The 18,222-nt window shown below is 38.7% G+C and overlaps 2 protein-coding genes across 2 annotated transcripts in view; one reads left to right on the top strand and one right to left on the bottom strand.

The window, feature by feature from the left end:
* The window catches only part of LOC149115165 (hsp70/Hsp90 co-chaperone CNS1 homolog), a 24,420-nt gene extending 20,620 nt beyond the window's left edge, over positions 1-3,800 (bottom strand). The window contains exons 1-2 of the mRNA XM_089284750.1: positions 3,423-3,800; positions 754-878 (exon numbers count right to left, since the gene is read on the bottom strand). Of these exons, the coding sequence (XP_089140876.1) occupies positions 754-829 (76 nt within the window). The 5' untranslated portion in view covers positions 830-878; positions 3,423-3,800. The remainder of the gene's footprint in view (positions 1-753; positions 879-3,422) is intronic.
* A 762-nt stretch (positions 3,801-4,562) lies between these two features.
* On the top strand, positions 4,563-17,882 carry LOC110046478 (uncharacterized). The gene is made up of 10 exons (XM_089284754.1): positions 4,563-4,624; positions 4,799-4,889; positions 6,563-6,661; positions 7,148-7,315; positions 7,436-7,513; positions 8,420-8,487; positions 9,122-9,238; positions 11,720-14,553; positions 16,476-16,515; positions 16,777-17,882. The coding sequence occupies exons 3-9, from the start codon at positions 6,589-6,591 to the stop codon at positions 16,492-16,494; spliced, it is 3,357 nt and encodes a 1,118-aa protein (XP_089140880.1). The 5' UTR covers positions 4,563-4,624; positions 4,799-4,889; positions 6,563-6,588; the 3' UTR covers positions 16,495-16,515; positions 16,777-17,882.
* The last annotated feature ends 340 nt before the right edge of the window (positions 17,883-18,222 follow it).

The following is an 18,222-nucleotide window of genomic DNA, read 5'->3' on the forward strand; positions in this document are numbered from 1 at the left end:
GGGTGAGAAACTAGATATAAAATCCCATCTTCAGGCACTGGATTTACAAGGTGAGCATATAATAGTGAATTTTTATCTAATAGGATGCTAAGCACTAAGATTTGCTTGGAAGTTTGGGTTTGACAACAGAGACTCTTATTCGATTATTTGCAGTTGTTGACACCTCGAGGTAGCGACTTTCCCGAAAAAGAGTGTGCATTTTTCGTGCAGTAATTAAGAGCCCCAAACTAATCTTTATATTCTTGAAAAGAAAAACATTTCTACTAACCACAACTTTAATCTCAAGTGATTCGGAGTAATACCGCATAGGAAAAACGTGACTTGAAAAAAAATGCCCCGAAATTAGATTTTAAAACCGTAAAATAATGGTGGTTTTTAAACACGCGCTGTGAATTCAAAATTAGACAAAAAAACCTGGTTTTCGACTTTAATAATCTGCCAATATCTCCCACACAAGTATACAAATTGAAGAAAAGCGAACTTGCTTTCTCACTTTTCAGGAGCGAAGTTCTTGTGTCGATACTCGGCGCACTATAGCTAATGTCCGCCATTTTTGAAGTAGTCGGCAATTGTAGTATTTTTCGAATTTTCTGGAAAACAAAAGTAGATCTGCGGAAGAAAATTATACCACGTTTGATAACTCATTATGGAGTATCTTTGAGCGAAATATGAGGGTGGTCATTTTTTGGACCATGTGCCACCTCTCACTCGGTCACGAAAAAAAGGCGCTCTTAACATTTGTCCTTTTCTTACCCCTTAATGTGTCATCAGGAAGCGATATGGCATCACACTTATCTTCAGCATTCGCCGGCCCTGAACTACTCGCCATCAGTGGTGGTAAACGTCCAAATCCTTGCTGATAATCTCTAAGTCATAGTCTGTAATGTAAAGAATTCATAGATGGTTAATTGGTCATTCTTGAAAGAATAACGATTGTAAAGTGTAGCCTGTTCTCCCAAAACCGAGATCGGGCCAAGAGAAACAAGAATAATGTAATTTAAGTTATTCTTCAACAGAATTGGGAAACAACATTTTTGCTCGTTTTATATCTTTTTATTGTTTGATACAAAGCGGATAAACACTTCTCAAGACTGAAGGTAATGACAAGGAATGCATGATGCAGAAATAGGTCAATATTGCAGTCTGGTTTACGGCGTCGACAAAATCGGGATCGGACCGGACCGGACCACGGATCGGATCACGGGAAAAAATATTAAAAGATGAAAAAAATCAAATTCACCATTCAAAATTTTGCTGAGCAAATTACGCTAGAGTGACTACTGTGAGCAGAACGTTTTATTTCATTCAGATGAGATATTCCTTTAAGTTATCTGCAATATAATATCAAAGGTAAACTGTCATAAAATAGTCAGCTTGGTAATAATAAGACGAACGTATAAATCGAAACACAAAAAACTAAAAACACACTAGACAAATTAAACACCTGATGATGTCAAACAATTTCCGTTTTCGGGATAAGTCTATACTTTTACAAGATGTGAGTTTGGAACACGATATTTCTCACTGAAATAGACCCTTTTCATAAATGGCTGCCAATTTAAAATTCTTTTATGTGCATTTAAATTAGCCTCACTAAACTCGTTTGGGAGTAAAAATTCTTTTGAATTATCAACTCAAAAACGAGGTTAGTCAGGCTAATTTTAATACTTACAAAAGAATTTATAATTGGCAGCCATTTCTGAAAAGGGTCTATAAAACGAAACAAACCACTGGTATTTCAAAGAAATATACCTGTTTTACAAAAAAATTGTAGGAAACGTTTTCACACTTAAAGACATAACAACGATCGTCTGAACGACAACGTAACCGGAAAAAAAAAAACATGTTAGGAGTTACGTCACAATATTTAGAGTCATTTTTAGGGTCGTAAAGAGTTGCATTTAAACAGAAAAAAACCTTGAAATGATCGTCTTCTAGGGTAGAAAAACACTTAAGAGGCAAGAACAAATCAAAACGGAATGAGGATCCTTAAGGATGGCAAAGATTAACAAGGATTGCAAATGACGAACTTGAAAAACTGGGCTAATTTTTTCAAGATGCGCAAACCGTGACGTAACACCTTTAAAGCAAGTCATGTCCTTGATCTTACGCACGTGAGTTTTCTCATTTACTGTAACGCCAACTGTAACGCCAACTGTAACGCTCACATATGACACGAGAATGTAGCCGAGAATTAGCTACTGCTACGAACAACAATTTCAAAAACGAGAATGGGGGGTTCAAGCAAGCTTCGAGCCAGCTAACGTTCAAAGGATATAACTTGCACCTTCGCCGTTCGCACAAAATATAACTACATCTGCCTGTTCATTACAATTTAAATTCGTTATAAATTAGGCGCTTATGTGGCTTTTTAAATGACCTCTTGTCATTCTCTGTAATTAGCATGTCACTACTTGCGTCAAATTCGGGATTCTTGGCAGCAATGCATGCAGCACGTAGCTGGTAATGCGTGGACCCGAAAATGAACTCTGTAGTTTCCCGTCCTTCATAAACGACTTGTACTCTTTAGTAGACGCAATTACATCATTTGGCGGATCAGGAATTTCGCCTGGGACTCGAATGGCAGAGTCACAGCCATAGCACTTAAAGGCATTAGTGTTCTCTAGCCATTTAACTTTATACTTGCGGGTTGCGGAGCTCTTCGGCTCTTGTTTCAGCGGGACCTGCGCTCCATTATGTCACGTAGACTTTATTTTGGCTTGTCACGCAACATTTCTTATTTTCATTTAACATAGTTTAATTTTCCACTTTTATTTTTAATTTAATATTATCTTATAAACGATTTGACTTTTTTTTTTTTTTTTTTTGATTTTTTTTTTTAACTTTTCTTCTATGTGATCCGATCCGTGATCCGGTCCGTGATCCAATCCGTGATCTGATCTGTGATCCGGTCCGGTCCGATCCAGATTTTGTCGACGCCGTCTGGTTTATTCCTCTAGTCAGTGCTTTTTACGCGGTCAACACTCAGGCAAACGAGATGTGCCGCGGTGATTCACGTTCTTATTCCTTACATCTGCTACTACAATGTTATTTTGGATCGATCTATTGATGAAGTTATATACATAACTGAAACAATAGCGAAGCAGTAATTATGGGGGCTTGTTCGCCGTCTTGAGAGAACTGAAGCGGCGTTGAGTAATCATTTTATAATAACTGAACGTAAACTGTAAACATATTGACGTGCCCGAAGGTCTTCAAACGAAAAACATTGCAAAGTTGATTGCATTTCACGACTTATATCTACTTATCCTCAGAGATGCTAATGGTTTGTTTGCCTGTTTCATATGACTGATATCAACCAGAGGACAACTGACTGATGATCCTTTTGCAGCCATTTCTGAAAACCCGAACACTAAATACGCCGCTGTTTTCGGAAAAAAGCGATAAACGAAAACTCTCACCTCAACTGGCTGGCTTTCTGAAGCAAAAGGCATCTTGTTGATGCGAAGTCATGATGTGAAGTTTGTAATTTGATTAGAAATTCATGAATTCAATAACACTCCAAAAATATTTCCCTGTTGTTTTGTTTTCGCGAATAGACAACAAAATCACAAGTCATTCAAATCCGACCTCTCCAAGACAAAAAGAGATAATACTGATCTATATATAGGTAATTGATAAATCTGTATAACAAATCCGAATTACTACGAAGTCGCGATGGTACGCATATACCGCGACTCTTTAAGCGTAACATTTCAACTGTTCGTTGTTGTATGTCTGTTTTTGGTTGTCTGAAGCGTAACTGCCTGTTGTGTCAAGTGAAAGCCTAATAAATGGACTAATATCAGCATGGAGTTAAAATGTGATTATACGCCTTAGTTTCGTGAAATACCTCATTTCGAAGTTGCGAAAAACAGCGAGGTAACATCGGTGTCTTTTCCACTTCAAGATTGAAGTTTGATTTGCATGAAGTTGGTCTCAGTAATATATTTGGGGTATTGAAGAAGCGTGGAGTCAAGATGGCTGAATACTGGCCCATTTCTTGGACCAATACCGAACAAGTTTTTTTCAAAAACAAAACACTTTAAAGTTTAATGACAGTTACAAAGTGGACACACAATGTTTTTACTCAAGTGAAGAAAAACCTGTGGTTAAACTATAGGCTTTGAACTTAATGTTGAGAGTGGAGTAGTTTGATATCTTCACGGTTGGTGCTGGCATCGTGGCGTCGAAACAAAATTACGGTATTAATAGAAAAACTACTAACATTGCATAAAGAAAATTCATCATAAAAATGACAAAAAAATGACATTCGCTCCGAAAAACGTTAATAGCGAGCTTTGTAATAATAAATTGTTCAAGACGCGTTTCATCATTAGTTTTCTTTTTCGGGAGGGGGGGGATGTAGACGACACTTCTAAAAGATTGAACATTCGAAAGGACTTCAAAGTCACCAATTTTATGATTCTTCCCACAATTCAGTTTCGACTTTAAAACATGGTAACAGTATTCTCGGCGTAAACGTCAATCAATATATTCTCGTAATTTCAATGACTACCGTCATTGGAATTACGATAATATATTGATTGAATATAATCCATAGTAACATTTGATTTGACAAGAGTTTGAATCAATCAAGGGATTGTCATGCTTAAGACGTGAAGTAGGTTTTCCAGGGTGAGGTTGTTTTGTTAAATTAAGAAGCTATTTAAAATGGAAGGTTTTTTTTCTCTTGAGACTAGGAATTCATTTGTTTTCTACATATATTATCAGTTAACTCGACCATCTCGCAAATCGACTGCAATGGAATAACAGAACGCTTGACTGTTGTTTCCAGATAGAAAGCAATATTCCAAGGTCTTCATTTCTGTGAAGTATACAACCTTCGCTGACGGTTTGAAAAGGTTGGAGCACACTCTTTTGTCAAGGTTAGTGTGAGAACGTTTTATAATAATTTTTATTTTTAAGAGGACACAGATGCTCGTGTGTATGCTTACGATGACTTCATTCTGTAAAGTCGACAGACGAGGAGACTGAATTATTGTCAATTGCTAACTGATAGAACACCTAATGCACGTATCAGATGTAGCATAGAAAAGAAATGCATAGCAAAGCGATCAATACGACCGGTTTGGCTCGTGTCGTTGGTCAGATAAATATTGTCCTAGTGTAGTCAACATTTCTGTTCCTCAAGGTGTTATTTTCTCGTGTATCATGAGGTAAACAGCTTCCATTCGTTTCGTGAGTGGGATTGTCACGGTCCAAGCGGGCGGTTTTCGGATAACTATTCCTGATTCTTGAGAAGACTCAAAGGAAACGAAATATTTTTAATGTCTACTTCTCAATTTCCAAGTTACAATAGTCTGGTATTTCAGGAAATGTTATGCAGATTTCAATATATGATTATTACCGATATTATCAAAACGTGCATTGCTGAAATGCCTACTTTTCTTTTTGAAGGCCCATTGCTCTTTTGGAGACTTGTTTAAATCTCACGAAAATATAATGAAAAAAATATACGGAGGTGCTGGCCTGGCAACATTTGTAACAGTGAAAGTGGCAGTGCTGATTTCGGATTATTGAAATGATCACTGAACTCTGAGGGTAATTAGTCTTGTTATGTCTTAGTCAAATGCAAATCTAAAGGATAGGCTTGATGCATAAAAACATTGGTGCTATGTTCCACTGAACACTCCTCTATGTATGAACTTACTTACAATCCATCTACCCTACATTAGAACAATCCTTCCTGCCTTTGCTTCCTTGCTTCCTTGCTTAATTGGTGGCTTTCTTGCTTGTCTGCTTGCTTGCTTTCGTGCACGTCTCTTGCTTGCTTGTTTAAGTCTGGCTTTCACTGGCGACGCAAGCACAAGCGCAAGCACAAACGCATGACCCAAGTGAAAACGAATTTCGACGCAAACACAAGCACAGGGTTGAACACGGGACAATTGCATTCGTCAGTGTTTACCAATACCTTTGGGCATTACGTAATGAACATGGGCAATTGCATTCGTTAGTGTTTACCAACACCTTTAGGCATTACGCAATCCTTTTGTTTTACTTGCCATCGTACATTTTTCATATATTAGTTTTTCGTTCATAAAGTTAAAAAATTCTAATCCTCGGTGTGTGCGGTACGAATCGGAACTTCTTGGGCGTTTTCGAATATCGAGGACACTTGGACTGTAAGGGCATCGTTTAAAAGTTTGGTTTATAAAATCGTGTGGAATAGAATAAATGTTTAATCCGGTAAACAAGGGTCGCACAAGCGAAATCATCCAAACATTCCGAATTGTTTAGGCGCGAGGTAATCTGGAACCACAAGGATCAAAATTATTTCTTTTTCTTGTGCTTGCGCTTATGCTCGCGTTTGCGCCGCAATAAGTGAAAACGAAATACCGCTCGGGCATAACACAAGCTCAAGGATATTTACCACACGTGCTTATGTTCGGATGATTGTGCTTGTGCTTTTGTTTGCGTCGAATTTCGTTTTAACTTGGGTCATCCCTATTGCTTGTGCTTGCGCTTGTGCTTACGTCGCTAGTGAAAACCAGGCTTTATGAATAACTAACTAATGACCAATTTATTTCATTTAAAGCAGGTGATATCCTAGACAAGCGCTAAGTGATGTCGTGTGCTGCAACCGCCAGTCCCAATAACACAGGTGACGTTATGTCCAGACCAGACGACGGATCAAAAGGTAAGAATGGACAATACAAGAAACGTCAGATGCAAGTAATCATTTTACAGAACAACCAACATAACCTCTCGTCAATAAATATATTTCCACAACTTTATATACGTTCCTAATTTCATTGTACTGTACATTTTTAGGGTGAATTTGTACAGAGACTCAGAGCATCACTTATGTGAACCGCTAGGAATAATTGAGCTGCGTGTGTTTAAAGCTTTGAACATGAACGATTCAGTTGAGATTTAACCGCCGTTCGGTTCAGTTCACATCAGTTGCCTTGACTTCACTTGACTGAATGTATATTGAGAAACAAATAGCATGAAGGAATGGTGTTGAGCCTGCAATTAGAAACAGGGGTACGTACGCTACACAGAACGCAAAAGGTCTGCGAGGAAACATATATTGATAAAAATAACTAATATCAAAAGTTTCGAAAACTTAGCATCAAAACAGTTTTATTTTCTTCAGTAACATTTTGCTTTTTGACCTCAGATGAAACAATCGCCGAGGTTTTCAACAATGAAGGCGAAAGTGAATACAGAAAAGGAGAATTCAACTACGCCATCGTCTGTTACACTGAAGGAATCAGTGTAAACTGTAACGATAAAAACCTTAATGCTGAACTGTTCACGAACAGAGCGAAGGCCCATTTCAATTTGGGTGAGAATCATTCTATATTTTTCACAGTTTTTAATCTTTTTAATGGCGACTGGAGGGATTGCTTTGTTCTGTTCCACGCCTTGTTGTTGTGGTTTTAACAGTACTTGATTTCAACGATAGGTAATTATCACGAGGCAAAGGCCGATTCAGAGGTCGCCAGGCAATTCCAGCCAGGTTATATGAAGGCGATAGAAACAGGTAAACGTGGCTTTGATACAGTTGATTAAACACAGTAAAGTACAGTTAAAACCAATAAAGAGGGAACATAAGTATTTATTTGTTAAAACCTGGCGTTAATTGTTTATATCGTGCACTCTGCCAAATTCCACAGCTAAAATAAACCATAATCTGTAACTAATCTCTTACCCTTGTTCCGTACGTATATCCTCATTCTGAAGCCGATTTATATCTCCGCGCTGTAATACTAGCATAGACAAAAAATGTGGAAGAAAATTAAATTGCAACCGAATTAGTATGCGTCAGTTTCAGAACGTTTTCTCTATTTAGTATTTAAAAATGAGCTACGTCTGTTAGTATTTCACAAAACTTGTTTATCGTTTTGTGATTTCTGCACTGCAAATATTGGGAGTACTATAAGTGAAAGAAGAATTGCTAACAAAAGATTTATCCATTAAAATTAACTTTTCGGAAAAAAAAGAATTTGTAATTCTTTCCAATCAAAAGTTTGCTCGACAGGAATCATTTGACTCTCACTTTCTGGGCATGGGCGAGGAGCTCTCCCCTGAGCTTCAAGAAATTCTTGGGAGCTACGCCATATTCCAAAATGAAATCTTTTCTGTAAAACTGTCGTGTGGCGAATTGCATAGTACAAAACTTTGGCTCCATTTTCCCAGCTCGAAACATCTCAGCGACCAAATAAATGTAAAATACACTATCTAAAGAATGTTGTTGTACAGTATTCGTTCGTTAAGACTCGCTTCTTTTGCTCCCGTGATGTTAAATGACGTAGTTATGTCTTTCTTTACGACGCGACCAATATCCTGAACTGAGCTGTTAATACACTGTACGCGCCTAGATACGGACTATCAAGGAACTTTAACATGAGCCATAAGTGATGTGATTGTCTCTTTGTGGCAATATTAGGTGCGAGGACCTGTGCGAAGCTGAATCTATTTGAAGAAGCCATCACATGGTGCGATCAAGGATTAGCAGTATCCTTAAATTAACCTTTTTTACGGCATTGGTTGTTTGCTTAATTCCAACTAGAAGCGTAAGTAATTATATTGTTAGGTAAAAGAAGGGACGGGAGCTTATGAGTGCACTTACTATTCCGGAAAACATCACGACTACCTCATATGGTGAGGAAATCCTTGTTTTTACCTGTCATCCGAAACAGTCTAAACAGATATCTGCCTGTAAGATTCTTTTTTTAAATAACTTGCATTGTTAATAGCGAAACGATTCTCCGGCTCAATCTTGTAGACTATCGTCTCATTTCTCCCACTCGACTTACGGCCTCGTCGGCTAATTGACGACCGTTACTCCCCGCGATTTTGCCGACTAATTCTTAATTGTTTACTTTTTCAAGTTAGAAGCTATTGCCATTACAGAAGTATTACTTCGTACAGATGTATTGTCAGTAATATGTTGTAACTTGTGGCCCTCGGAAAATAAAATGACAAACCTAATGAAAAAGTTGAAAGGTACATGGAATTCTAAAAGTAACAACAATACTATGAATACAAATACATAATGTAAACGTCAAAAGCCTAAAATTATGAGAGAGGCCCGAATAGTTGAATTACAATAATATTATTATGTTATTATATATTAACTATGAACAAGGCTGACCAAGACAACAGAAACCTGTTGGAACTAAGGACCATGTGTCTAAAGACTGAAGATACATGCAGCGGCAGTATAGAGAACGATTCAGAAAGTGGAACCGTGGAGGAACAATTGGTGAGGAATTTTATCAAAATCTAAAGCCCCGGCCAAACGATCGCACCATTTCAACACAACATATTGCAACATTGTTGCACTGAGCGCGTTTGGTCAACCTGTTGCGACATGTTGGGTGTTGTTGGCCCAAGTTTGAAAATGGTCAAATTATTCACGCAACGTTCGTGGATGTTGCATGATGCTGCAGTCGTCTGGCCAGGTTCGTGCTACAATGTTGCGCCCTGGCATGCACACTAGTTCGATTTTTAATACTCAACATGTCGCAACACGTCGCAACAGGGTGGCCAAACGCGCTCAACATGTTGCACCCAACAATATTGCGATGTGTTGTGTTGAAATGTTGCGATCGTTTGACCGGAGCCTAACAATCGTTAGCCCTGGTATGAGGCTTTCCATTTAATATAAAACGAGGATCGCAATCGTTGAAGTCATTAACATTAACACTCTGTACTCTAGTTGGTGAAGCATGGCCGCTTTTGTATTTGGGAGGGGCGGGGGGGGGGATTTTTTTCAGTCCCCGCTGGATACCAATCATTAAGCCATCCCGGAAGACAATTGCTAACCGTGTTACGCGACTCCTTGGTTATTTAACATCGCGTATCCAACTCGGGCTCGTGGTATAATTGTTATTTATGGGCTGGATTAATTCCAGAAACCTTAAAGAGTATGTCGACTTTTTATTTTGTTCGTATCATTGTTGCAAAGAATTGAAATTAAATCAGACTAGTAGAGATGCTGAAAATATCTGAAAATGCTGTCTGAAAATCTCCCTATCATAAGACATTCTCTAGGGCGAGTTTTTTTTAGGAATATTCACGATTTGATGTAATATATCAAACACGAAAGACCGTGTTTGACCACATTTCCAAACATCGAGAAGAGAGTTGAAAATACGACTCGCAGCGGAGTATTTTTGACAAACTTCGAGGTGTTTGGAAATGTGGTCAAACACTGTCTTGAGTTTTTCATATATCTTCTCAATCGAGACTTAAACTAAGCAGAAAACGGAGAAATAAAATCGTTAATCGTTAAATCCATGGACTTTGTCCAGCCTACTTGTCGTCCCTCCTACAACAATACCACCCGCAACGGAGCTTACGCTCATTCTCTAAACTTCTTTTCACTGTCCCTACTGTGAACTCTGTGACATACGGTGAACGTGCCTTTTCTTTCTCCGCACCTATATTATGGAACAGTCTACCGGATTTTGATAAAAATACAACATCTCTTTCGCCTTTTAAATCTGCCCTCAAAACATTCTTGTTTCGGAAATCCTACTTCTGATTTATTTTATTTCATGAGAAACTGTATTTTAATTAATTATTTCATTCATTTTATTTATTACTGTTATTAGAAATATTTTATAGGATTTAACTAATTTATTTTTTATAGTAATGTAAGCGCATTGAGTTTTTTTAAATGCGCCCAAAAAACTTTATTATTATTATTATTATTATTATTATTATCGTCCTCACGTAATGTTTGCTTAGAGTCCTTAGGGCCTAGACCAAACCATGGTTCTGGGGCACTAGGGGATAGCCAGTTTTTAGCTTGGTGTTCATTCAAGAAAGTGTTTTTTATTATTATTATAATAATAATCATTATTATTATTATTATTATTATTATTATTGTTAAAATCTATGCTACTTAAGATCAGATATCCAAACACCATCACGGTCATGATTCCCTTTGTTTAAACTTAATGAATTATTAATGAATTTTGAGAAGACGATGAGCACAATTACAAATGTTATTAAAACAAGTCGGACTCATCATAAGACTCACTGAGCCGCTTTCATCTTAGCAATGTGGTGGGACAGACACTGTTTAACTGTATTTTATGATGACAGCTCCGCTAAGTGATGCCATAGTCTGCTTAGTAGCATTATGAGTCACAGCAGTTTGCCGGAAAGTTGTCACCTTTAAAGGAGCTCAGCCACTGTATTTTGACCATGTACACAATATAATCTTTAAACCGTGGGCTGAAAACATCAGTTTAAAAACAGAAAGAAACCAAAGAGATAATAATAAAATATAAAGGAACAAGGATGGTAAAGGATGGAGAAGATTAACTCGGATTACAAAGGACGAATTTGAAAAATTTAGGCTAAACGTTTCAGAATGCCCAAACCGTGAGATCCTTTAAACTTAGTTATCTGGTCTAGAACCCACGAGTTTTCTGTAGCTTATTGGCAGTCATTCCTCCTTTCGTGGCTGCTTAGTGGTTAATTTCATAACCTACTCACCAGTATTCTGACTGAGTCACAGGCTGGCTTACTCGCTATTTCTGTTATGAAGAATATGAGATGCTGCTCTAGCATTGGAATCAGTCAGTTACACAAGTTACTCCATTATTATTACTCTCGTTTTTACCCAGCTTAACGTATACCATTATTTCTTTCCTCACAATGTCATTCATCAACAGAATTAGTAGTTTGGTATTTCTAGAAGAGATTTGCTTAACAGGTTTTACATTTACAGATCACCCGTACCCAGCAACAGAGAAAAGATGTACCCGTTGAAGCTGCAAAAGTATACGTGTACCGCAGACTTGGCACTAAATATTCCAATTTAAGGAACTTCAAGAAAGCCTTAGAGTACCACATGCTAGACCTTAGCATTGCCAACGACGCTGAAGACAGACCTGGTACAGGAGTGGCGTATGCCAATCTTGGCCTAGCTTATGACTCTCTTTCTGATTTCAAAACAGCCCTAAAGTACCACCAGCTACATCTTGGCATTGCCAAAGAAGTAGAAGACAGAGCTGGTCAAGGACGTGCATATGCCAACATTGGCAATGCTTATCGCAATCTCGGTGATTTTGAAAACGCCCTCGAGAACCACAAACTGGAACTTGGTGTTGCCAAAGACTTTGGAGACAAATCTGGGGAGGGACGTGCAAATGGCAACCTTGGCCTTGTTTATAACTCTCTCGGTGAATTTAAAAAAGCCCTCGAGTACCATCTACGAGATCTCAGTATTGCTAAAGACGTCAAAGACAAAGCTGCAGAGGGGCGTGCATATGCCAACCTTGGTCGTACTCATCACTCCCTCGGCAACTTCACAAATGCTCTTGAGTATCACCAGATAAGTCTTGCTATTGCGAAAGATGTTGCAGACAGACTTGGACAAGGACGTGCGTTTGGTAACATTGGCCTTACCTGTCGTAATCTTGGCGATTTCAAAAAAGCCCTTGAGTGCCACCAACAACATCTTGATATCGCTAAAGAGGTTGGAAACAGAGCTGGGGAAGGAAAAGCGTATGCTAACCTTGGTAGTGTTTACAATAGACTCGGTGATTTTCAAAAAGCTCTGGAGCACCACCAGCTGCATCTCAGTATCGCCAAAGAGGTCGGAGATAAAGACGGAGAAGGACGTGCATATGGCAATCTTGGTATTGCTTATCGAAATATCGGTGATTTCAATGAAGCCCTCAGGTATCACAAGCTGCACCTTAAAATTGCCATAGCCGTCGGAGACAGAGATGCAGAGGGGCGTACGTATGGTAACCTGGGCCTTATTTACCGTGCTCTTGGAGATTTTGAAAACGCCATAGAGAACCACAAGCTATTCCTTGGTATTGCCGAAGATAGTGGAGACAAAGCTGGACAAGGAAAGGCTTACGCTAATCTTGGCCTTGCCTATCGCAATCTCGGCGATCTTAAAACTGCCTTAAAGTACCACAAGCTACATCTTGGTATTGTCAAAGAAGTGGGCGACAAAGCTGGGCAAGGAAAGGCCTATGCTAATCTTGGCCTTATTTATAGCAATCTTGGCGAGTTCGAAAGCGCCCTGGAGTGCCACAAGCTACATCTTAGCGTTGCGAAAGCAACCGGAGACAAAGCAGGAGAAGGACGAGCATATGTTAATATTGGTTCCGCTTTTTACTCTCTCGGTGGCTTGTCCGAAGCTGAGCGTTTTTATCAGTCTAGTGTAAGGGTGCGCGAAAATATCAGAGATCTCATCGGTTCGAAAGACGAATGGAAGATAAGCCTTAGAGATCATTATAAAAATGTGTACTCAGCCTTATGCGATGTTCAGTTGCAACAAAATAAGACAGATGAAGCTCTTGTTACCGCTGAACGGGGACGCGGACAAGCCCTGATGGATCTCATGGAATCAAAGTATGGTTTAAAACTAACTCAAACAGGTTCAAGTGAGCAAATGAAAACAGCCTCTGACATTTCAAAGTACATTTCATCACAAACGGTGTTCTTGGCTATTTGCAGGAACACGATCAATTTTTGGGTACTGCAGAAGGAAAACAAACCCCTTTTTTTGCGCAAAGAAATCAATAAGGATTTGGAGTCGTTGATCAAAGACGTTTATCAACAAATTGGTGCTGGTAGAAGCGTTAGGTGCGACGATCGATCCTTAGATGGGCCAACAGAGGAAGATGTTCCTGACGAAAGATCGAAGATGAGAGAATCGGCACCAATGCAGTGCGGAAAGGATGCCTTACAGGAACTGTACGGCATGATCATTTTCCCAATTATAGAATTCATACAGGGGGATGAAGTTACCATTGTGCCAGATGGTCCTCTATCTTTTGTTCCATTTCCTGCACTTCAGGATCAAAATTCTAATTATTTGTCAGATATTTTTAGTATTCGCCTGATTCCTTCACTAACCAGTTTGAAACTGATAGCAGAGTGTCCAGATTGGTATCACAGTAATTCTGGCGCATTGCTTGTTGGGGATCCCTGTGTGGAAAGTGTTCGTATCAGAGGAAAGAGACTCGAACAGCTCCCGTCTGCTAGAGAGGAAGTAGAGGCGATAGGGAAGATTTTGGACATTGACCCTCTCACTGGAAAAAGAGCAACAAAAGCTGAAGTATTGAGCAGATTTACCTCGGTTTCGGTAGTGCATATTGCAGCTCATGGCTGCCCCGAAACAGGCGAAATTGTTTTGTCACCTAATCCTACGACAGTGGACAAAAAACCCAAGGAGAAAGACTTTCTGCTGACGATGAAAGATGTGCTGGATTCAAAGTTACAGGCCCGACTGGTCGTCCTTAGTTGCTGTCACAGTGGACGAGGCGAGATAAAGGCAGAAGGCGTGGTTGGCATTGCACGTGCATTTTTAGGAGCTGGTGCTCGTTCCGTTCTCGTGTCACTGTGGGCGATCGATGACAAAGCCACTCAGGAGATTATGAAGCATTTCTACCAACATCTACGGGAAGGGCAAAGTGCCAGTAAGTCTCTTAACCAGGCCATGAAATGTATGCGAGAATCTGATGAATTCAGTGACGTGAGGTACTGGGCTCCGTTTGTGCTGATCGGCGATGACGTAACAGTGAATGTTGGTCAAACAAGGTGAGTGTCTGATATTGCGAGTGAACAAAATAAATCTGTATCTCAAATTACTCACAATTAGGTATTCAATGGTACGTTTTAGAAAATAGCCCAAAGAAAATACGTGCGCTGATTGGTTTAAAACCGTGTTTCTATAACTCGATAGAAACACAGAACTAACGCAAAATGTTGACGTAATGATGGCGAGAGCAAAGAGAATTTACTTTTCGATGACCAAAGTAAAAAGTAAACAAGTTGTTTTCCATTTTCGTCATGGGGTTTTCTAAAGGAAATAGAAAACATGTTTTCCATGTTTCTGTCGAGTTATAGAAACCCTCGTGGAAGTTCCAGGGAACTCGAAAAAGCTGCGGAAACACGCACCTGTCAGCTTATGTTCGCACAGCATTTCTCGTTCTCCCAAACTCATGTTTCCGTATAACAATTAGATTACGAGCTCGAGATTTCTATGAAGTGATAGTTGATGAGGCCGATGTTCGAGTGAACTATCGGCTCACAGAAATCGAGAGCGAATAATCTCGTTGTTTCAGTAGAATTCTGCTCAGAAATTTGCTCCAAACAACGATTCCAAATATTTCTGGTTTTTCACGGTTTATAAAATTCGCGCGGACCGAATTTTCAATTTGACATTTGCAGTTGTGTACACGCTCTCAAAAAATTGGAGTTTTTTTTTTTTATTCAAGAAACCGTGAGTGTCTTTCGTTTAGTCTCTTCATGGATTTGATTATCCATTTGTTTCTAAATGTTCTTTCAAAACTTCGGAGAAACGAGAAAACATTGCAATTTTGTCGCCCACACAGAGCCCCTGCCCACTTATGGCTGATAATGTGCACCGGCTCAGTCAATCAGACTACTGCATTTGCATTAGTATACGAATAGAATTCTACTAAAACTCGATAGAAATACAGTACCTGTTTTCTACTTCTTAAATGGTATTTTCTCGTCTTTTCCAATCTCTTTCAAGGAGACCTAGTACGTAGCAGCGTCGCAAACATTTTACAGCTCATCGATAGCAAAAAGTAATGCTACAAAGAGTACTTCATGTTGCTCAGTTTAGAATGCTAATACTTAAGGTGATTCCTCAGTATTGTATTGCGCATCCCTACTGCGCACGATTTTAGCGTCATTAACCGGCGCGTGCACATGAGCGCGTGCACGTACAAAACATCAGAGATTTCCTTCAAGCTAGGCTCGACAGCGAAATAAATGCTCATTTTCATTTAAACAAGCATGGTGACCTATAATTTTGGTGTAAAAAAATACCCTCTTTAGGTTATAAAATAAAGAAAAAATTTTTCGGAGCTGAGGGAAAAAAAGATATGGCTAAAAGAATGCACAAAACCGTTACTCGAAGATGCAAATTATGACCTCGAAAACAACGATTCGAAGAACATTTTGAGTCAATGTCGTTTAGAATTGTGTGATTTTTCCCATAAACAGTATATAACACTGTTTCAAATGCCCGAGACTTTTTGCCTAGCAAGAATTTTTTTCAAGTATTGCTTTAATAACCTTTGCTTCCAACTACCGCAAAATGTAACGTGGACTGATGAAATAACGTTCTTGGTTAGGTATAAATGGGGTAAGATTGGCCCATAATATCTCTTAATAAAGGGAGCATGGTGACCCATCCTTTTTATTGTATTTTTCGACACAGTGCTTGGTAGGGAACATTCAGGGAAAGTTTCAAAAAATGTTCGACAACTTGTATTTCTGAGGAATCACGTTGAAGTGCTTTCCAAATCATTTTCTAAGGTCATTCGGCGCCGAGGCGCTTTTAAGCAGTATTATATATAAATGAAACGTTCAGGTTAAATTGTGACAACAAGGTAATTCGTGGGCACCTGATTTTGTTTCATCTCTGTAGAATAGTAGAGTCATTGTCAAAAGGGTTACACTTACATTCTTTTTGTTATTTTCCATAGTATTGTTTCAGCCAACTAAGAAAGGCCCCTCTCTTAAAAGGTAAGTTATTTCGTTTCGTGTTCTTTAGATAGTTTTTGAAAATGTTCTTTAATAGCTTGAGCGGAAAAACTAACTCCTTCGTTTCCGCAATCACTAGTTATGCGTGTTAAGCACAAGTTCTGTAGTTAACTTTTTTCAACGTTGTTTTTTTCCTCTTTGGTGTTACGGCTGTTATGGTTCCTGAGATCCTTACATGTTTGCAAATACATTTATCGGTGTTGTTTGTTTGTTTGCTCACGGTTCCCTTTTTTTTCCTTTTAGTTCCAGATCGAAGTAAGTGCTTCCATCTTACTAAAATCTACAGAATGACTGAAAGAACTCCTTTCGAGGCAGTAGCAGCCTCATGTACAGTACTTAGTGCTTATCTGATGATTTCCCTTTCAATTTGTCGCTGTACGAAGTAACCTAAACCGTCTCAAGGATTTATGAGAAAATCTTCTATTTTATAGATGTTCTATCATATCTCTCTTTTCAAGGATCAAAAACACAAGAAAACATGATCACCAACTTCGTTTCAGAGATAAAGCATTTGATTAAAATGCTGTGATTTTAAAAAATTGGCGCATGTAACTCAGCATGATCTCCGGGATTTTTAAACAAAAATATCTAACAAACCTCAGAGCAAGCAACATTTTTCAATCCTGTTTTTTAATAAGTGAGTATGAGCGTTATTATTCCAAATACTGTACATTTGAAGTCGTCGAAAATGTAGCGACACAAAGAGCAGTGGAATTTGATGTTGTTTGTGGCAAAAAAATTAAGAAATCCTTTTCTTTATTTTTACTATTTTTATTTATTTATTTTTCTTTTTGGCCAAATGTAGAGGAACTGTACAGAAAGTGATCTATCTATCAACTCTAACAGCGTTATTATATGTTTGGCGATTTTAAGCTTTATGATTATCGTAGTGTTTATAACAGTCTAAGGTCAGGCGAAGAAACAGTTGAACCTCTCTACCTTGGCCCGAGCCTCGGCCACTCTGAAACAGAATTCGCTGTCGTAGTGCAGAGACGACCGCTGTAGGACTTTTCAAAAAAGTTAAGTCAGTGGATCAGCGGATAGCGAGGCAGAAAAATCCTGGCCGTTGTGGAGAGGTTGCCGTTTCAGATGTGGCCGTTAATAGGAGTTCGCTAGCATTCTGAAAGTCGAACGCGACTTGTTTCCAGGGAAACTGTAGTGCTCACTTGGTGAGTAACCCATCGTTCATTCTCAAATCGGGCGTTAAAAGAGGTAAGTTAAAGCACTGGCGAATTCAGAATTCGGACTGTCGCTGCATGCGGCAGTTATTTAAGAGTGCCTGCCCGTAAAAATCAGACAAATTCTTAATTTCGCGGCAAGGGTCGAAAATTCGATTCCGCTCATATTCTTATGGTAGATAGGCTAGGGCATGACAAAAACTACTGGATAGTTTTTTTGGCAAAATATCCTTTTATTTCAAAGAAATATACAAATTACCAAATTCCGTTAAAATCGTCATTTGACGCACCATTTTATTAAACAAGTTTGAGAGCCTCGCATGCAAAACCACATCATTCTTCCGTCTTTAAAACACTTAAATATTTTTGTGCGATGTTTAAATGTGTACTGGGTTGATTTTAGGGAATGTTGCGTTGTCTTTTTGGGTGCAAAAATTAAATAATTAAATTTCGAAGACATGTATTTCATTCACTTAAAAGTACTTCGTGAATATAATTAATTTTCACCATG

Source organism: Orbicella faveolata, unplaced genomic scaffold, assembly GCF_042242905.1.
Source record: "Orbicella faveolata isolate gen_17 unplaced genomic scaffold, um_ofav_v1 contig_13, whole genome shotgun sequence".
Taxonomy (NCBI): Eukaryota; Metazoa; Cnidaria; class Anthozoa; order Scleractinia; family Merulinidae; genus Orbicella; species Orbicella faveolata.